The sequence below is a fragment of the Sinocyclocheilus grahami genome, unplaced genomic scaffold, assembly GCF_001515645.1.
Source record: "Sinocyclocheilus grahami isolate Dianchi unplaced genomic scaffold, SAMN03320097.WGS_v1.1 scaffold27.1, whole genome shotgun sequence".
Classification (NCBI taxonomy): domain Eukaryota; kingdom Metazoa; phylum Chordata; class Actinopteri; order Cypriniformes; family Cyprinidae; genus Sinocyclocheilus; species Sinocyclocheilus grahami.
In genome coordinates this window covers 788,425-810,403 of record NW_015505206.1, presented here as the reverse complement: position 1 = coordinate 810,403, position 21,979 = coordinate 788,425, and the positions used below count along the sequence as shown (strand labels likewise).

The window sequence follows — 21,979 nt, the reverse complement described above, 5'->3', positions numbered from 1 at the left end:
ATTGTTCTGTGATTACATTTCACAAGAACAATACCGTAAAGGCTAGAATACATCACACCATTTTACCCCGATTTTCAGCCTTTAGCTTCAGGTTATGAATAAATATAAAATGAAATCAAATATGTTTTATATTCTAAAGGTGATTTTGGAACATATTCTTTTCATTTCTAACGCTCGTGTCTCTTAGCAACGAGGCGCGTGTTTCTGCACAGCTTGAGTCTAGTTTGTGGTCCTCAGTGGTTTATGATGCACCGTTTTTCTAACCATTTACCAAGTCGACAAGTGTATAATGCCTAATGTTTTAAAATCTGTTCAGCCTTTGCGTTTACAAACAAAAGCCTCTAGATATATAAATAGTTTATTACTGAGCTGTGTCTGCATTGTCCTCAGCAACGAAAATAGCCAAATGACTGCAATATTCCGATTACTCTGGTATGGCCACACCAATAGCTCTTGCTAAAAAAGTGATATAAAGTGAGATTAAGTGAACATGTTACAAAGTGTCTATTATTCGTTTTATAATATTCAGATTTCAGACCTTCCACCAGATTCTTGATCAACGGCGTTCTCTGATCTGTTTCAGCTTTGTTTGGGGAGACATCTAGTGGCTAAGCACACAACTAGCCTACATGCAATCCTCTCCAAATAAATACAGTAGACATTTTGATTTCATGACACTTTCATCAGATTAAATTGTGCGTTATTACAGATAACTGTATGTAGCTCAGTGAGTTTGCCTGTGCCTGTTTTCTTTTTGCAAAGCAGTTTGTCCTGGGTTCGACTCTGAGCAATATTCACATACTTTCATTGTCATCTTACTATTGTGCTTGTTGGCCTAAACAACAACAAACAGTTGGTTTAACAACTTTTTAAGAAAAATCTTTAAAAAAAGAGAGATAAAACACTCCATGTAGACATGAGTGGATCCAGATCTGTGTGTGGTAACCAGGTCCTGTCTGTGTGTTATTGCTTGTTGATATTCATGGCAGGTTTCATCAGTCTGGCCTATGTTATCCCCAAAGTCTATTTGAAAACCCTACCAGAAGTTTCTGTTCAATTGCAAGTGTTTTGGGAAAAACAGGGGGCACTCGGATTTGAACCGGGGACCTCTTGATCTGCAGTCAAATGCTCTACCACTGAGCTATACCCCCACCTGCAGTAACTCAGCACAGGTGATGCTTTCACAGGTTAGTCACTCAGGCCTGATGTGTTTATAATGGGTGTGTATACAGGTGTGAGTGTGTGTTTTGTGTTTGTTCTGAGCCTCCTGTGGCAATACCCAGAAATGACTAATAATCAGGATTTTGTTTTGTTTCTTTAAATGTGGTTGAGTCCACAAAGTATGAAAATCTGTTAAACAATTATATAATGCCGTAGTTTTGCCATATGCTATAGTCCATTTATGACTGTCATTTTTTTTCAGGTAGGGGGGCTGGGGCTAGTTGTCACACATTATACCCCAGGTAAGATCCGCATTGGTCACTAAATCTTTACTAAAAATAAATTAATTATTAATAAAGAAATTTACAAAAACTATTAAAAAAAATAATAATTGCCACCAATATTGCCCAAGAAATGTAAATGTAAATTGTAACCTAACAACAAAATCTGTTAAACAAATGCTACATTCAAAAAAACAAACAAACATAAGTTTATGTAAGGCCTGTTTTTTTTTTACTGTGCAATTAATAACCTGTATAAATTTAGAATGATTAAATCACATGCCAATATTATATTATATAAAATTTATGAAAAATACCGTTGTCCTGAAATAAATATCTGTACACAGTTAATATCTACCTTCGTTACACAATTGACATGTACAGTCAGGTCCGGAAGTACTGGGACACTGACTGAGTTTTTGTGCTTTTGCCTTTATACACCACTACAATGGATTTGAAATAAAACATTCAAGATTTGACTGAAGTGCAGACTTTAAGCTTTAATTCAAGGGGTTGAACAAAAATATAACATTAGGAATTACAACCATTTTTATACACAGCATATATAAAGGAGCTCAAATGTAATTGGACAAATAATTTTTGTCCATTTTTATGAACATTTTATTTATGAAATATCAAATGTTCATTGTTCATATTTTGTTGAGAATCCTTTGCAGGCAAAGACTGCCTTAAGTCTGGAACTCATGGACATCACCAGAGACTGGGTTTGCTCCTTTGTGATGCTTTGCCAGGACTTTACTGCAGCTGACTTCAGTTGTTGTTTGTTTGAGGGTCTTTCTGCCTTTAGTTTTGTCTTCAGAAAGTGAAATGCATGCTCAATCGGTTTGAGTTTAGGAGACTGACTTGCCCATTGCAGAATATTCAACTTTTTTACCTTCAAAAACTCCAACTTTGCTGCATTTGGCTGAATCTGGGCAGATATATCCCTATACACTTCAGAATTCATCCGGCTGCTTCTGACTTCTGTTACGTCATCACTAAACACCAGTGACCCAGTGCCACTGGAAGCCATGCATGCTCATGCCATCACACTGCTCCACCATGTTTCACAGATGATGTATGCTTTGGATCATGAGCTGTTCCTAGCCTTCTCCATACTTTTTATGTTCTCGTCATTCTGGTACAGGTTGATCTTAATTTCAGCCATCCAAAGAATGCATTTACAGAAGTGATCTGGCTTTTTTAGATGTTTTTTGGCAAAGTCTAATCTGGTCTTGTTTGCACCTTGTGGTGAACCCTCTGTATTTGCTCTTGTGAAGTCTTCTCTTGATTGTAAACTTTGACAGTGACATGCCTACCTCCTGGAGAGAGTTCTTCTCTTGGCTGGATGTTGTGAAAGGGTTTTCTTTACCATGGAGAGGATCCTCCGATCATCAACCACTGTTGTCCTCTGTGGACGTCCAGGCTGTGCTGAGCTCACCAGTGCGTTCTTTTTTTCTCAGACTGTTGATTTGGCCATTCCAAATGTTCCTGCTATCTCTCTGATGGATAAGTTTTGTTTTTGAAGCCGAACAACTGTCTGTTTCACTTGTATGGAAAGATCCTTTGACCGGATGATGTGGGTTCACAGCAACAGCTTCCAAATGCAAACGGCACACTCAAGACCTTTTACCTGCTTAATTGATGAAGAAAAAACGAAGGAATAGCCCACATCTGTCCATGAAATGGCTTTTGAGTCAACTGTCCAATTACTTATGGTCCCTTGAAAAAGGGGGAGGTACATATGAAAGAGCTGTAATTCCTTAACCTTTCCTCCAATTGTGATGAGAATACCCTCAAATTAAAGCTCAGAGTGTGCACTTTAAGCCCATATTCATGTAACTGTAACTTGAATATATTTTGGTCAGCAGCTAAAATAATAAAAATGTGTACCCTTGTCCAAATATATATGGACCTGGCTGTATATCAGTATGGTGCTCGTGCATTTACATGTTTAGCCAACAACTATAACAAAAATACAGTGCAATTGAAATTTTAGTTCGGAGACAAGACACGTTTGTCTAATAGCCTCTAAACCGGCTTATAGCTACTGAGATGTAGCCATTGTGACGATCCCTGTGTGACAACTAGCCCCACTCTCCCCTACAACAGGAAGATGCCAATGAAAACATATGAAGTGAGCAATACCCACATTTACTGAACCGTGAGTATGACAAAAACACAAAAGAGATGTAGGTAGGCTTTTCCTACACCGAAATGCATGTAGTTGCACATATAGCCACCAGATATCGCTCGAACAAAGGGCGACAGAAACGACAACTCTAACGCTAAGGTATTTTTGGCGCATCCGATTCGAAACCGAATCACACTCTGCTTTGGATAGAATTTGGATTTAGACTTGTGTGAAAACTGGTTTACATGAACCAGTGTTTAGCTGTGTCAGTATTGCTCAAAGTTTGAATATGCTGAACGCACATTATGTAAAAACACTTTGTTATCACAGTTTATTCTAGAAGGTGATAGTTTGGCTGAATAGGCAGTGCGAGGGCAGGTACACTCCCAATATGTCTGTCACTAACATGCGCTTGATGATGGTGGGTTTAACACAGCTCAAACCGAAGAGAAACGCAAGATAAGATCAGCTTTCGTCATTTAACTCATTAGCATTCTTTTCGAATGCTGAAGAATTCTAGAAATACTCGCGAGAGAGAAAGTCTTCCGCGGAGTGCCCTTGCGCGGGCGCGCGCAGCAGGACACAGCGGCAGTGCGCGCGCCTTCCGCGTCTGATTGGTTCGCTGACAGTCAGCCAGCGGTGCGAACCGGACTTCATCAACGGACAGCGATCGGTATCAACCCAAGCAGTGCTCTGCGGACCGGCTCCCCGTCTCCGTACAATTCCTCCGAAATGAATCCACTGTGTAGCAGATGTAACCGAGTGGTGTATCCCACGGAAAAAGTGAATTGCCTTGACAAGGTAAGGCTAAGCGAAACTTAGCATTCGCTAGCAAAGCTTAACGTTACACCTCTGGCTGTGAGGATGGGGTATATTATATACATGTATAGATTTGTTTGTGTATAATACAGATTATTTTTTTTTAAATGTGGCTTAAAAGAAACCGTTTCCGATGACTCTTGAGAATGTGGGCAGAGCGGAAACGCGTAACGTTAAGCGAACGGGCTAGCAACCAAAAAGCCTCGATTGTGACAACTTCACAGCACGCTACAAGTTGTCCGTGGCTTACTCGTTTTTCTCAGTGCGAATATCGTGTGGTATCGACAGAAATGGCGGCGGGAGTCGTTATTTTTCAAACCAACGCTTGCTCTTGGCCTCGGTCGCGAGGAGGTTTGTTTATGACGTGTCAGTCTGGGACCCAAAAACCCCAAACGGCCCGAGTCCTGTCGACAGTATACTCTTATAACAGCAGCCCCAAAACGGGTTTATACGCGCGGCTGGGTTTTTCACGATCTCGCTTTTTGTCATCCAGCCTGGTTTGCAGATGTGCAACTTCTAGGGTGTATAACGTTGAGAGGCCTGTAAAAAAAAAAAAAATGCGCTTTTCGGTACAATGTTACATGCATTGTTGAAATTTCACCCTAACGTTTACATGATGTGCACATCTAGCATGTTTACCAACTGGCCAGAGGAAGTGTTGCTTCTCGACACGCTTGTGAAACGTTTTCTATCCAGACCCCACCCCCTCTTAACCCATATCCTTATCGCTCTCGATTTGAGTGGTGAAATCTTGAGTTTTGAATTGCTTTAGATGCTCCAGAGGGTGGGGTCGCCTTCTTTTATTTTCATGCAGCGCAAGTGTTTGCGAGGGAGAGAAACTGGGGCGGAGTGTTAACGCGTGTATTTCAAACCAACGCTTGCTCTTGGCCTCGGTCGCGAGGAGGTTTGTTTATGACGTGTCAGTCTGGGACCCAAAAACCCCAAACGGCCCGAGTCCTGTCGACAGGACTATACTCTTATAACAGCAGCCCCAAAACGGGTTTATACGCGCGGCTGGGTTTTTCACGATCTCGCTTTTTGTCATCCAGCCTGGTTTGCAGATGTGCAACTTCTAGGGTGTATAACGTTGAGAGGCCTGTAAAAAAAAAAAAAAACATGCGCTTTTCGGTACAATGTTACATGCATTGTTGAAATTTCACCCTAACGTTTACATGATGTGCACATCTAGCATGTTTACCAACTGGCCAGAGGAAGTGTTGCTTCTCGACACGCTTGTGAAACGTTTTCTATCCAGACCCCACCCCCTCTTAACCCATATCCTTATCGCTCTCGATTTGAGTGGTGAAATCTTGAGTTTTGAATTGCTTTAGATGCTCCAGAGGGTGGGGTCGCCTTCTTTTATTTTCATGCAGCGCAAGTGTTTGCGAGGGAGAGAAACTGGGGCGGAGTGTTAACGCGTGTAATGGGCGTTAAGAGCACATTAATCGATTGGCCTTGAACGAAGCAGCTTGAGGAATGACTATACAGACCTGTAATGCGTGAATAAAGACGTGCGGTGTATCTAAGATTAAACGTGGGGGCGTTTGATGGCACACCTCCCACAGATGTTGTCACAAACAGCACTGACCGCACACACGTACACAAGTTAGTTCCCGTTCATTGCCTGGAGGAGAGGCCTCGCGCCCGTAAGTTGCTTCATACTGTCGTTTTGTTGAGGCATGCCGATGCTTCGCTCAGCTTGAAAGGAGGCCAACCATCGCTTGTCATTCTGCTTCAGTGCTTGAGCTCATCAGCTGTCACTCTGGAGAACATCTGGCACCCAAAGAGAGATGGTCTGGGTACTGATGTGTCATTTTAAGAGAGAGTGCCCCCAAAAATGAATATTAACTCGTCCTTGTGGTGTTCGATAAGCATAGGATTTTTGGTGTGGCACACAGAAAGAGAAGTTTAGCCAAATGACTAGACAGCCCTTTTCCAGACAATAGCCGTAGATAATGAATATCAAGCTTCAAAAAGAAAAACTTCTTAGAATATCAGTTAGATTTTTTTCTTTTAGTTTGTTAGAAATGATTACTTCTTTTATTCAGCTAGGCATTAAATTGATCAAAAATGGTAGTAATAATATTTAAAATGCTACAAAATATTTCCATTAAAAACTTCTTTTGTACTTTCTATTCATCAGTGAATCCTAAAAAAATGTATCACACTTTTTTTGCACAAAAATATTAAGCAACCTAATTGTTTTAACTTTGATAATGATAATACATGTTTCTTGAGCACTGAATGAGTATATTAATATGGTTTCTGAAGGATAGTGTGAGTAATGATGCTGAACATTCAGCTTCAACAAGTTTATATAGTATAAGAATAAATTACATTTTTAAATATATTAAACTAGAAAACAATTATATTAAATAGTAATAATATTTCACAGTATTACTTTGAATTTACTGTGTCTTTAAATAAATAAATGCAGCCTCTGTGAGCATAAGATACTTGAAAACATGAAAAAATTGTGCTGACCTTTTGAATGGTAGTGTAACTGAATATCAAATCTACACAGTAGTGCATTTATGAGTAAATTGTATTAGAGGGTTTGAAGTAGATGTTTTTAGTATAATGCAAAGATGCTGCCAAGCCGAACAGCATAAAATAAAGATCATTGCAGAAAATGTTTGATATCATATACATTTATCTATCAGTAAAACACTGTGCGCTATACTATTGTAAGCTAATTTTAGTGTGTAGTCTATAGATAGAATATGCCATTAATTATTCCATTGTAATACATTAGGAATCTCTTATACCTCTCTACAGATCTTCCCTCGTGCTTCTTCTGGTCTGTTTTCTTATATTTTCCCTGCTTCTTCCCTTCTAAACTGTTAGCAACAGACTAGATACCTAAAAAAGCATTTTGAAGTACATGAGTGGAGGTGGGGGGTTAGTTATTTTTGGGTATGAACGGAATCTCTGCTCAAGTCTGTGCTAGCAGCTTCCTCTCCCTGGGAGTGCAGTATAGATGCATAATTTTGTTACTCATGCACTTGTGTTCAAACTACTACATTCCAGCTGACTGGTAAGAAAGTGTTGGATATAGGCCTAGAAAGACAAAAATACCATCTAGATCAGGGTTCCTCAAATCTTGCCCTGGAGGGCCAATGCGCTGCAGAGTTTAGCTCCAACCCTGATCAAACTCCCCTACCTGTGATTTTCTTATGATCCTGAAGACACTGGTTTGCATACTAGCATTAGCATGATAGCATGCTCAGGTGTGTTTGATTGGGGTTAGAGCTAAACTCTGCAGGAAAGTGGATCTCGTGGGCCAGATTTGAGGATCCCCGATCTAAATTATAGGCATTGCAGCATGCATGACTAGCTGCATAGATGGAATTTAGGGCAGTGGGTCAGGTCAGTCCCCCCCAGTCCATTTTCAGTCTCTCTGTGTGTGGTCTCTTATCACTGAAACACTGCTATGGTCAACATTAACTAAGGAAGCTGGTAATCAAAGTCTAGTATAAATTACAGCTGCGTACTTTATTGTATAGCTGTTGAAGGCCAGTATCTCAGTCAGGTTGTTTCCCAGCATTTGTTGTTTAGTTGTGGATCATTCTTTGTTTTTCCCTTATGTTGCAAGAAGCTGGGAAAATGGTGATGTAACTCAGTTAGTAACCACTTGACAACCAGTGTGATCCAGATGGGTGTATATAAAATGTCTGTGCCGTTAAAACTGATGCATTCACACAGAAAAAAACATGTCTACTTTAAATAAACATAACCTCAAGTTGGGTTTCTTTTTTGACACACGAGGTGCCGGTTCCTCTTTTTCTTTTCAAGTGCTTTCAAAGAACAAGCACTCCATTGTTTTTTGTATTTAATCCTGAGAGTGAACTGACTGTGTAACAGCCATAGTGACTGAATTAGCAACGCTGAGGGATCTGACGGGCTTCATGTCATTTGCTCTTTTTATCTTTCCCAACTCGGTTGCAGACAATTTCCCTATTTCATTTGCATACACCTCCCAATACAAACACAATTTAAAGCTTTAATCACTCTGTGTCTCTCTCTTTCAGTACTGGCATAAAGGATGCTTTAGCTGTGAAGTCTGTAAGATGACTCTAAACATGAAGAACTACAAAGGCTTTGAGAAGAGACCATACTGTAATGCGTAAGTATCTCTGCTCTGTGAATTTTGTGTGTTATATGTCTACTTTTATTATGTGTTAGCTTTTTTGCTACATATTCCTCAAGTTACCATGAAATAAATGTATGTTATTTTATTATGTTTCTATGTCACTGGTGTGTTTTACTTGGAAATATGTCATAATACAAAAATAAATTCAGTCACAGTTTCCGTTTCACTGTGGCTTTAAAGTCACAAGCTGCATCCGGAATTGTATACCATCTAGTAGGTACTGTATTTGGTTTTAAAACTTACTTCACAACCATTAAAGTAAATTTTATTTAGTATGAATAAAATATGGACGTGCTATTTCCGCCATGTTGTTAGTGTCACATGACCTACCAGAGTCAGTTGCAAGTCCTCAAAGCAATAAGCCTAAATCATCCAGGTGATTTTCGTCTATTAAGAATATAATATTAGGAATAATTCGGACATATTATGCTTTTCTCATTTTTCATCTACTATGAAAGTAGGCATATTTGGACGCAGCAACCGTCAATTGCCATTTGCAACCCTATTTTAGTTAGTTAAGATATTTAACAAGAAAAAAAATCAATATATACACAGGGGTTGATATTGAGCATTAGCTGGATTATTAAAATGTAGCCAGATAAAATGCAAGGTTTCTAAAACAAGGTCTATTTGACAAGTGGCTAACTGTTTCCAGTAACTGGCTTGGCTTAAATGATGTTAGCGGAAAAAAATTGTCTCTCAAAAGAAGAGGAAGTTAGTACATTTTGAAGATACAAAGATAGACACTGTTGTCTTTTGAATGACGTGCACTGATGAATCTTTCGCAATAAGACAAGAAACATGCATTAAGAAAGCAAACCGAGCCTATTTTGATATAATGTTATACTTTAATTGTTTCTGATTGCCCTTTGTCTCCGTTAGTGTTAGTTGATCATGGAAAGGTCACGTCTGCGAACACAGTAGCTGGCTTGTGCATGCATTCGGTCGAAGGGTATTGAAGGGAAATTCCTATTTTCAAAACAATGACCCATACACGCGTACACAAATTAGTTAAATTCTCTGGAATCCACTTCTGATCACTAATAGTCTTGTGAGTCCGATACCTCAGCTATAGCATTCCTGTTGTTAAAAGGTTACCATTCATACTTCAAGTTGCAGTGTTTTATTGCAGACCGCCAGGCCTAGCATGCTGCTTTGACATGGCTAGAGTACGTTTATAAAGTAACGATGACCAGCTGGCATACAAAATATGCAAATGTATCCATTTTGTGAGTGCCGGTGTATCTCAAGGTCCTTATTTCTCACTCTCACACACTTCTGTAATACACCAGGGGATTGTAGTCTTTATTTAGCAAATGATTTATGTCTGTCCCTCTGTCTAGATCTGCTTCTTCCACTGTTTACTCAGTCCTTATTATGAAGATAATCTGAGTAAGTGAGCATGGCAAAGTAATTTCCTCTTGCATCCAACAGATAAAGGCCTGTTTGCTTCTCGGAGTGATGGTCTGATGACACGTCCACCGGAAGTAAAAAACATCTGATTGGATTTCGTTGGGATTGTCTGTTAACTGATATTAACACAGAAATCAGATGGGATTCCTAAGTGTCATTTATCTGTTTATGTTTGCTTTCCTCTCTGTATCTATGTGCTTTGAGTGTGAATTAACCACATCTCTTGTCTCTAATAAAAGTCGTGTATTGGACTGCCAACCTTAGGCAAAAATATTATTAGCTGCAAATGATAATCAGCAGATCTCAGCACTCAACAATACATATTTTCACTGATGGTGCAGTCGGGTCAGGAGTTTGTATTTGTAGTTTTACTTGCCCAAAACCTTAACTAAGTTCTCATCTTGCCCACTGATCTACATTCATTTTTATATAGATCAGTGAATTTGCCATTATGATGTCATCTAGTGACATTTAGCTACCAGTTTTAGCTACTTTCAATTGAAAGCAGTTGGCAACACTGCAACTCACACACTGGCGAGTAAAATCTGAGAATTTATTAGCCATTGGCTAATATTAGACATCATCTAGTCGCCCAGAGTGAAGATTTAGTCACATATGCGAGTGATTTACTCGCAATGTAGAGGGTTGAGTCTATATTTGGTTTACAGAGCATGTGTTGTATTATGTGGAGGTTGCCTGCAGCAACACAGCGTCTGTGTACTATACGGAGGTTTACTAAGCAGACAGGGTGTCCTCCTGTGGTAACCAGGAACGGACTGCGTTTTGATTGGCTCAGTTGTCGTGTTAATATGATTCATCTGAATTCTGAATCGGCTCTGTTAAATCCTTTTGTGGCACACTATATGTTATATGCTTACACGATTAACTAACTGTAGTTAAAAGATTACAACTGTATTACGAAATGATTACGACTTTATTACCAAATATATCAGTTAATGTAATTGTAATTTGTATTCTCTGTTGTACAGTTCTGTTATTTCTGGCACTCTAATTGTGTGTTGCATTGGATGATTGTGGTTGGGTTTGTCACCGTCATGCTAATTTTGTATTGCGTTGGTCTGTGAAAATAGGACAAATATGCTGCCTTGTTTACACGAGGCTCAAATGACACTTCTGCGTCTTCATTATCCCCCACACAGATCAGAGATAAGCAAATGTGGACATTCACCTTCACAGTTACTAATTCATGATCTTTGTCTTTAGCAGCAAGTAACACGGATAAAAAGCATCCCGATAGCCTTGATAAGTCATTGACATGAAAAGCCCATTATTATAAAATAAAATTAACCCAAATAGTTCATGCATTAAAGGTTTTACCTAACATTTGGTGACTGGCAAAAATTATAATAATTAAAAATACAGTTTTTGGTAATTCCACTAGGAGAAATACTGAGATGTTAGTTGCAAATCTGGATTCAAAACTGGGTTTCGAATGCTGATGTTAACTAAATGGCTCTGTGTGTGTATTTCAGACACTATCCGAAGACGTCATTCACCAGTGTTGCCGACACTCCGGAGAACCTGCGCCTGAAACAGCAAAGCAAGATGCAGAGCCAGGTATGACACGACGCCAGCATTCGCATACGCTCTATACTTGCATACCACTCTGATTGTAGTCACTGTATCCAAGGTAAATCATCACCACTGTCATCCCTTACAAGTGTTTTGTTAAACTAATGACGTTGTCATTGGCCAAAACGCATTTGGGTGTCACTTTACTTCCTGATCAAGCACACACCCGAGTCCGAGTTGCTTTCACAGTCACGCAAACCACGCCACAGCTTCACTGCAACCAAACTCATTCAGGTAGTCTCATGTTTGGTATCCTGGTAACAGCTTTCACATTACCATTTTTTTCATGTGAACCGTGCCCAGTTTCGAACTAAAATGCCAGTGTGAAAGCCCCCTAAAACACTGCTCTTGTGTGAGTAACAACTATGTGGCACTCATAACATTTTGGTGTGTTATGTCATTCCATTAGAGGCACAAATCCCATGTTTTTTAGCGAGAACTAGGGCTGTGCAATTAATCGAATGCGATTGTCATGCACATCTCGTCAGTAAAGCCGGTTCTGTGATTAGTAGTAAATCTCCATCACCTGCTTTCAGATGGAGCGGCATTTACTACACAGAGCCGTAGATCACTGACAATTAGGCATTATCGCGTTCATAATCGCAGATGAATCACATTTGATTATGAACGCGATATTGCGTAGCTTGTCAGTGAACTACGGCTCTGTGTAGTAAATGCCGCTCCATCTGAAAGCACTAATTAATTGCACAGCCCATTGCGAGAACTATTAGATACAGTATATCTGATAAACTGTTATCTAAGCAACAATTAAAATCAAAACATCATGACATTTAATTCCATTTTCTCAGTTGTTACAAATATTTTTGTGTTGACTGCATTAGTAAAGATAAACCATTAAAGCCTGCTTATCTGTGTTACTGTCAGAAAAAAAGGAACAAGCAAATATTTAATTTATGGAAAATACAAGTTCATCAGTAGCTGTCAACCAACATTTGTTCACAAGCTAGCCCCTACTGTATAACAGCTTCACTGAGACTAGTTTGCAACTGTTTCTTGTAACATTATACTCATTTTATAGTATGATTGTTTTAGTTTATTTATGTATATCATTTACCATTCATTTATTGCTAGCTAATTGCAAAATCACACAAATCAGGGTTTTGTATTTAGTATTTAGACCCAAACAAATTGAATAAATTTAATAGAAAATGAAATGTCTCATAATATTGAGTTGATGTTATGCACCTACTTTCACTGACCATTCATTAAAAAAGAAAAATGAAGACTTTTATAAGAGTTTGAGGGCCTTTTTACCCTGTGGAATGTGGAAAATGGCAAGTGTTATGATAATCCATTAACTAAGCTTCATATATATATATGCCGATATAAAAGTAGGGAAGTATATCTAGGAACCTGTTACACATGTAATGAACAGTTCTGATTAATTGGATATTTGTTACTACATTCTGTGTGTGTTTGTGTTGCAGGTGCTCTACAAGGAGGAATTTGAGAAGAACAAAGGAAAGGGCTTCAGCGTTGTGGCCGACACACCAGAGTTGCAGAGAATCAAGAAAACACAAGACCAAATCAGCAACGTAGGTCCAACACCTGTGTATTTCTCTCTTTTGACATATTACTCGCTGTTCTGTGCTTCATTGTTTATTAATGAATTGTTAACAAGAAGTAATAATTATCTGACTTTAATGAAGCACTTATTTAGTCCCACCCTTCCTCTTCGTCTTTCACACCACACCTCCTCACTGAAGTATCTGCACTGGTTGCCTGGTAACATTTATTTCCCCAAACTTCCTTTTTGCAATGTCATTTCCTGTCCGTATGAAAGATGCAAGATGCCACTCCATTTTCTGGCTCAGGAGACACCTTGTGGATGATGCAGGAATTACTATTAGTTGTCACCCTGGCGCAGAATACAGTTTAATTAAATTAAAAGCTTTTTGCTGAAACTACCACTTTACAAAACGAAGGACTGTTTTCTGAGTGGTTTAATTATGAGAGAGCACTGCATCTGTATGCTTCGTGCATTCAGTTTTTTTTCTTCCTCACCTCAGTTTCCTGCAGTTAATGCAGTCTGAACCGCTAACCCAAAGAGCCCACCACTGTGGAAGAAATTCACTCAGTTTGTGGGTGTCTGTAAAATGGACAGCAGTGTGGTGTCTTCATTGGGCTCTATGATTGATTTTAGTACACTGTCAGTGAAGTTATCATACACTACTATTCAAAAGTTTGGGGTCAGATTTAAAAAAAAATTCAGCAAGGGTGGAAAACAAAACCGATAAAAAGTGACAGTACATGATATTATATAAATATTAACATATCAAAGAATCCAAAAAAGTGTAATGTTTTTCACAAAGATATTAAGCAGCACAACGGTTTTAACATTAAAAATTATAAGAAATGCATCTTAAGCCCCAAATCAGTAATTAGACTGATTTCTGAAGGATCATGTGACACTAAAGACTGGAGTAATGATGCCGAAAATTCTGCTTTGCATCACAGGAATAAATTACATTTTGAAATATATTCAAATACAAAACTTTCCTTTTAAATTGTAATACATTTTTACAAAATTGATGTTTTTACATTGTTTTTGATCAAATAAATGCAGCCTTGTTGAGCATAAGCTTGACATAAACAAAGTCTTACAGACCCCAAACGTGCATGATTACCAACTTGCATAATCGATACATATTACAATAACTTTTGTTCTTGTTATTATTTTTATTATATATGTTTTTGTGTATTTGTACATTTATTTATTTATATATAAAATTTTCAAACAAAACTGTTATATAATTGTTTTGAAATGATATATATGACTGAATTGTGAAATTGAAATGTTTCCTCTTGCCATGAATATAACCACTGCTGCTGACACAGCGTTAAATCATAAATAAATAATAATACATATTACAATATCTATTTAACATGTTTTAAACACATTAACTGTTAAATCAAATAAACACGACGTTTACTCAGTTAACGCACTTTATTCCTTTCATCACCTCGCTCACATAAGCAACACTGTTCCTCTACAACAACGCCCCCTTTTTACCCACGCGCTCACCTTTGAACCAGTGCATGCGCTAACCTCATTTTTAACCCAGAAGAACCTTCTTCCATGTGAACAGAGTAGGGAGGAAATAACATGTTAACAATCTCCCTATACTTTAAACAAAGAAAATATAAATAAAAAAACATACAAAACAAAGATTAGTTACCAAAAAAAATTGTTGTATATCCTATTGAAAGTATTGTTTTTTTTCAAATGAACCTCTTTCCTCTCTCGTTTAAAAAAAAATTAATTTAATCAAGTGTCCCCAGTGCTTGACCTAAGTGCTTTCAATAGCACCATAGTCCTTCACTGATTACTTTCAATAACATCAGGGCTGACGCTCCTTTTTTTGTAAGACAGTCAGCGAGTTGAGTTTTTGTGTCCGATCAGAGTACCTTCTTGATTCTTTTACTCTGTATGAGCTCCTTTATGCTGCTTATTTCCAGTCGAAGACGTTTCTCAGAGACCTGTTTTGTTGACTTAAGTGCATCAAACAAAGAGTGGTTGTCTGTCACACAGATCAACGGAGGAGTATTCAGCTCAGCAGTTCCAGTAGTAAGTTCAGAAAAGAGAGTAGTCAGAAAAATGGCATTATCTATTCCATCTGACAGGGCCAGAGTTTCCCCTGCCAGAGTACTCCTCACCACACGTCTAATTTTCTTAGATTGCCAACAGAGAGGAGAAAACTTCCCTCCTTCTCCCATGAGACCAATTAATGTCCCCCCCTGTGTGCCCCCATCAGGAAGATTTCCAAGGGAAGCATCACTGAAAACAACAAAGTTTAGAGCATCACTGTTTCCCAAATGTTGAAACCTGAGTGTCACATTTTCAGATTTAAGCTTTCTAATGACCTTATTTGTCTCGTGAATAGACTGGACTGTAGCATACTTTATATTTGATGCTAAACTGCATACATCAAACATAATGTCTGGTCTGGTTTGTTTTGCAACCCACAGTATTTGTCCTATTTTTGACCTAAGCTGCTCTTTTTCAGTCTCATTAAGAGAGGCATCCCTCTGCACAGCACGTGCTACTTGCAGTCGAATAGGCTGTAGGTTTTCAATGTAACTATGCTGATGTACATTAACTACACCATTAATAGTAACAAAATCCATTCCCACATAGCAAAAATGTTCATGTTCCTCACGTCCAACATGTAATACAGACTTTAGTGTAGGTATCACATCTGTTGAGAAGTTTTGTGAGCCTGCGCAAAGAAAATCATCAACATGACATGCGAGTACTCCAGTAACCTTACACTGTTCATCCAACCAATAGAATACTGCTGGATCTACTTTAGACATTTTACCACCTGTACTCAGAATGATTTCTTTCACTTTGTTGTACCAACACAATGATTAATCTGCAAGGCCGTAAACACACTTGCTTAGTTTCCATAGAATATTTTCTTTTCCTGCTTCAGGAGGGGGCCGGACATAGATTTCTCTGGACAACTGCATGCCCTGCAAGAAAGCAGATTTGATGTCCATAGAATGGACTTGCCACTTATATTGACAGATTACAGCTAATAACAGCCTAAGAAAGTCTCCACAGGTTGGAGAATCTTTCTGCAGCTCGTGAATATTAAGCTCTTCAAAACCTCTGGCTACGAGTCGCGCTTTGGGCACAATTCCATTCGGAGTTTCTTTGAGACTACAGATCCATCTGGTAGAGACACACTTTTGACCTGCATCATCAACTTCCTCAAAAACATTGTTTTTGTACCAATTCACCATTTCATCCTGTTTGGCTGCATCAAATGAAATATCTTTTGTTATGAGTACATCAGCCTCTCGTATCAGTTGATTCAATGTGAAGATTATCAACACATGACATATCCACTGACTGTTTTTGCCCATCACTGCCATCATTTTCAATATGTTGCAGATTGAACCAGTTTTTATATTTTCCAGAGGCTTTGCCTGCTCTGCATAAAACCTTAGCTCTCTGTAGACCACCACAGTCCTGTTTCATAAATGTTACAGTCTGTCCTGTTTTTAACTTTACACCAGCAGAAGAGACAGGATTACCACATGTTTGACCTTCAGAATGATCTCTGTGAGTGTTTGGTTATGTCTCTCGAGTAGTCCGTTGCTCCAGGGACTGTATCCAGCTGTTGTTCTTGTCTCGATGTTAATGTTTTCAGCCTTGTCTCTGATTTCTTGGTTGTTGAATTCCCCTCCATTATCACTGTACTGCTTCTGGGGGGCACCATGGACACTTATTCATCCAAGTGTGAATGAAGGAGTTGACCATTTCAGATGACTTCTTTGTTTTCACAATGTTTCCGGCTCTGAAACGTGTAAAGTGGTCGATGATGTGAAGATACCATACACCTGGTTCTAACTCATGTAGATCCACTGCCACGGTCTTGTTATATTCTGAAGCCATGGGCAACCCCACAGCAGGCTTTGGCTTTGTCCTCTTGTACTTTTGGCATATTTCACAGTCATATACTATTTGTTGTAGAATAGTAAAACATTCTTTGTCCTTATTTCCTGAACTGTGAATGAGCCTCTGTAGCCTGTCTGCCGACGCGTGACCAAACTGTTTATGGAGCTTCAGAAGGACTTTGCGTTTCTCATCTGGAGACATATTTTCTGTCACTGTTAGAACTTCCTCTTCAGTTTGATCTTTTTTAGTGTCTTTGTCTCTGATATCGACACAGTGATGTCCAGAACTAGTAAATTCAAGAGGAATAGATTGTTTGAACATCACTGCACTGTCCTTTTCCATGTCCAAAATGGTCCCTGCTTTCTTCAGTGACGTTTTACTCAGCAGGAGTGGAATGTCAGCCTTGACAACTTCTGTTTCAGTTTTAGGACTGTTTTTTGTCAGTCCTATTTTAGCTGGTAATTTCACATTTCTTGTGGAATATACCAAATTCCCATCTCCGAAATGGTCTGCAACTGCGAGTTTCTGTTTGCATCAACTGGTACACTTGATCTTGAGTGAGGTCATAAATATAGTTTTCCAGCCATTTCTCCCCACACACAGTACAGGTACATGCAGTGTCAATAATCGCTGATCCTAATGATTCAGTCATGAATATCTCTGCATCGGACATGGAGGCCTTTGTAAACAATGTGATGTTACATTCCTCAATATTCGCATCTTCAGTTATTCTTACTTGTTCGGTTTTCTTTTGTGGACAGTCTTTAGCCCAATGAAATGTACACTGGCAAATAGCACATCTGGATCTCTTAACGTATTTATCCAGTGGATTAGTCCCTGGTAATGGCTGCTTTGGTTGTCCACTTTGCCACGTTACGTTCCGTTTTCCTCTTCCTTGTGGTCTTTGTTCTGTGAAAAAATGCCACGTCCTGGTTCACTTGTATTCCGTTTGACGAGCCTGTCGTTTTTCCTCCGAAAATCCGTTTTAGAGCCGACTTCATGGATGAAAACTTCAACTCTGTGCAGGCCGTCAGTGCTAGCTGTCTGGTTTTTTTCGTCGAGGCAGGCCGTGTCCAATAGCTTAAAAGCCAGCACAGCGTCACACTTTTTCATCCGATTGTATCGCTGTTCGAAATCAATTATGTAGTCCGCAAAGGAAACAGAACTATTCTTCGTTATTCCATCAAAATAAGAATACGCTTCTTATGCGCGATCCTTTTCCTCTTTTAGGAACACATCGTCAAGCTTAGCCATCAGCGTTGCCATACCATTATCACTGTCTAAATCTTCCGCAGGTATTTCCATCGCCGTTTCACGGGCTCTCCCCTCAAGCCCCAAGGCAACAGCGAGGGCTTGTTTCTTTTTGTCGAGTTCGGTAACCCGCGTCCAGATATTAACTTACTCGTATGGCCTGGTTTCATCAAATTTCGGCGTAACTTTATAACTAGCTGCCATCCTTCAACCATCCTCTGCTACCATGTTAAATCAAATAAACACGACGTTTACTCAGTTAACACACTTTATTCCTTTCATCACCTCGCTCACATAAGCAACACGGTTCCTCTACAACAACGCCCCCTTTTTACCCACGCGCTCACCTTTGAACCAGTGCATGCGCTCACCTCATTTTTAACCCAGAAGAACCTTCTTCCATGTGAACAGAGTAGGGAGCAAATAACATGTTAACATTAGCTACATTTATTTGTGCTTGTATTGTTTTTTTTCTTCTGATGGCCTGATTGGGACAGTGGTTAATTTTTTGTTCTTGCCCTGCCAACATTTTAACTAGCTTTGCTGCTTTACAAATTATTATACAACATAAAATGATACATTTTTATCTGTCAAAAAAATGTAATTCAAATATTTCACCTTTGCTTTACAACAGATGCTTTGCTGACAATTTTACAGCCATTATCTTGTACACATTTTTATTGGAAATTGTCATACGTTGTGTATGTTTATCATTTTCAACCCGTCTTAACAGCTCCAAGACATCTGCTCCTTATAACAAATAATTCTCACAATTTTCACCGTGTTATTCAGCTAAATAATGTTACTTTGTTCACATATTTAGCAGAATTCACAACAACGTTGTGAAAGTTTGTACGTATGTTTATGTAAGTCTGTTTTGTCACACTGTATATGTCTCCGTGTGTTTTAGATCAAGTACCATGAGGATTTTGATAAGGGCCGGATGGGAGGGGAAGGCCCACCTCAGCACCCGCACCCACAAACACCTCAAAAAAACACACCTCCAGGTACATTTTCGCTTGTTGTCTGTTCTTCTGGAAGATCATGAACATCTCAGTTTCACATGGGCCATAAAATAATCACATTTTTCTCTGGTAGCATATCAGCCCTCTGCAGCATCTCAGAACTATCACTTTGAGCCTGAGCCCGTGCGTCAGGCTGCTGCCGCCCCTCCTCCCAGCTCTGGGGTAATAAACTCTCTCATACACACTGTCCTACACACTCCTTCTTTTCAAGCCCTTACAGTCGTCTGTGTGTGTGTGTGTGTGTGTCTTTGTGTGTGTGTGTGTGTGTGTGTGTGTGTGTGTGTGTGTGTGTGTGTGTGTGTGTGTTGCAGAAGCACTACCGAGCGGTGTATGACTACACCGCAGCTGATGAGGACGAGGTGTCGTTCCTGGATGGTGACATGATCATGGATGTGCAGCAGATCGATGAGGGGTGGATGTACGGAAGAGTGGAGCGCACCGGCCAGCAGGGGATGCTGCCGGCTAACTATGTAGAGGCCATCTGAACATAAATAGAGAAAGGGGGAAGGAAGGAAAAGAAAAGAGGGGGTTGCGGCAGAAAGACGCAGATGATTAGCCGAGTGCCATCTCACCTTTCAAGATCTCATCTTTTTCCTCTTCTTTTCCTGCACTAACTGTTCTATCAGGGGTCGGCCTCTATGACCCAGTTATGATCCAAAATAAACATAGTTCAGTACGTAATCATACACGGCAACAGCGCATACACGCACTCGCATAAATAGTGAATGATTTACTACTTCCACCCATCTTTTTCTCTCTGTCTATTGCTTTTGCTGTCTATCTGTCTGACTGTTTGTCTTTTTAGTAAGTGTTTCCTCAGTCCTGGAAAGGTGCTGTCACAAGTGGCACTTAAGTCTTAACAAGACTCTCATACACCAACCTTCAAAATACATGACCACACGGGCCTCTAAAATATTCAGGGCCTGCTATAGAGCACTTCGCAGACATCTCAACACACTTATCTTATCAGTTGCTATGACAATTTGTGAAAGAATCTGGTCCGAACTTCAGTTGTTAAATTTTTATATATTTTATATATATATATATATATATATATATATATTCATTGTTTCTTATCTTCTTTGCAGCTTGTAATTGTAATGTATCCAGTACAGTTTCACATCTCATTGGCTGTGGGTCTATGAGTAACAATTCTTGATAATGAGACTTCTGGTCATTCCAATTTTCATTACATACATCTGCCCATTTGCATCATGTGTTGGAACTGGAATCTAGAAAAGGCTCCTCTTTTTCAACTGGACATTCCTTAAACTGTATGAAAAGGATGGAGCCTTTTGATACTTACATATTCACTTAAGCTCCTTCACATTCCTCTAGCCCTTTACAGAATTACTTCTAATATATGAGTGTCATTTTGTTCTGCAGCTCTTGCTTTTAAAAATGCGAGAAAATAGTGATGTATTTTGTTCTTCATAAAGGGAAAAAAATTGAAACTATATAGTCACTTAGCAAGCGAGGAGCAGAACAGCATTGTAGAATAGTGAGAGAAGAGAGGAGCCCAAGCACAATTCTATGGACCATTTTAGCTTTGGATTTTAATCATTCCATTTCATGTCGGTTCTGGAACATTCCATGTGCATTGTATCAAACTGTATCTCAGAGCTGTTCTGTAAGACGTTATTAATGTTTTTGTTTTTTCCTCATATCATTGCTTATTCTCATTGCCTTGCTGGTATTGTACAAGACGGAATTTTAATGTCAATTTATCAATATCAGTGGAATAAAAAAATCTATTTGTATACCAAGGCAGGCGGGTTTGTCAAACGGACGGAGTTGTTAATGGTATTCGAATGTTTTAGAGCTTTGCATGTATTTCTCTCTAACTGGAAACAATGTTACTGTGCAAAGACTGAGATTCTGCTGATCATTGTTCTCTAAAATGCCAAAATATAGATGCAGAGAATGATCAAAGTAAGTGTTTTGCTTTCTCAAGACACTATTTTCACTATTGCTACACTCTTAAAAATAAAGGTGCTTCAAAAGGTTCTTCAAGCGATGCCATAGAAGAACCATTTTTGGTTCCACAAAGAGCCATTCAGTCAAATGTTCTTTAAAGATCAATCTCTTTCTTACCTTTTTATGATCTGAAGAACCTTCTTTCACCACAAAGAACCTTTTGTGAAACAGAAAGGTTCTTCAGATGTTAAAGGTTCTTTATGGAACCATTTAGACAAAAAGGTTCTTCTAGGGCATCGTGAAGCACCTTTATTTTTAAGAGTGTACTTCAAAGGTATAATATCTGGGTTACTCATTAGATTTTTACTCTTCTGTAAAACATATTCTCCAGAAATCTTCCATATCTATCAGTCCACTGTCACCAGTGTTTCTCCAGTTCTGTACACCCCCTCAATCACCTTATTCTGCACATTATAACCATTTCATATTTACAAAGCTGCTGCATTCAGTGGTTCGTGGGGTCTGTACGATTTTTGTACTCGCAAGACTGCATTAATTTAATCAAAAATAAAATGAAAACTGTAATATTGCTAAATATTATTACAATTTAAAATAAGTTTTAATTTAATGTATTCCTTTGATGGTAAAGCCTAATTCTTCTTCAGTGTCACATGATCCTTCAGAAATCATTCTAAAATGATTATTAGAACCATTTATCATTACTATCATGTTGAAGCAGTTGTGCTGCTCAATATTATACCATCAATTAATATTACATCATTATTAATGTCTTTACTGTAACTT

At 38.9% G+C, this 21,979-nt stretch overlaps 1 protein-coding gene and 1 non-coding gene across 2 annotated transcripts; one reads left to right on the top strand and one right to left on the bottom strand.

Moving 5' to 3' along the window:
* Window positions 1-1,079: 1,079 nt before the first annotated feature.
* trnac-gca (transfer RNA cysteine (anticodon GCA)) lies at window positions 1,080-1,151 on the bottom strand. The gene has a single exon. It is a non-coding gene; the product is annotated as a tRNA-Cys (tRNA).
* Window positions 1,152-3,976: 2,825 nt separating this feature from the next.
* Window positions 3,977-21,190, top strand: LOC107567378 (LIM and SH3 domain protein 1-like). Its single transcript, XM_016253066.1, has 7 exons — window positions 3,977-4,377; window positions 8,427-8,521; window positions 11,455-11,539; window positions 13,003-13,110; window positions 19,144-19,240; window positions 19,332-19,420; window positions 19,570-21,190. The coding sequence occupies exons 1-7, from the start codon at window positions 4,309-4,311 to the stop codon at window positions 19,741-19,743; spliced, it is 717 nt and encodes a 238-aa protein (XP_016108552.1). The 5' UTR covers window positions 3,977-4,308; the 3' UTR covers window positions 19,744-21,190.
* The last annotated feature ends 789 nt before the right edge of the window (window positions 21,191-21,979 follow it).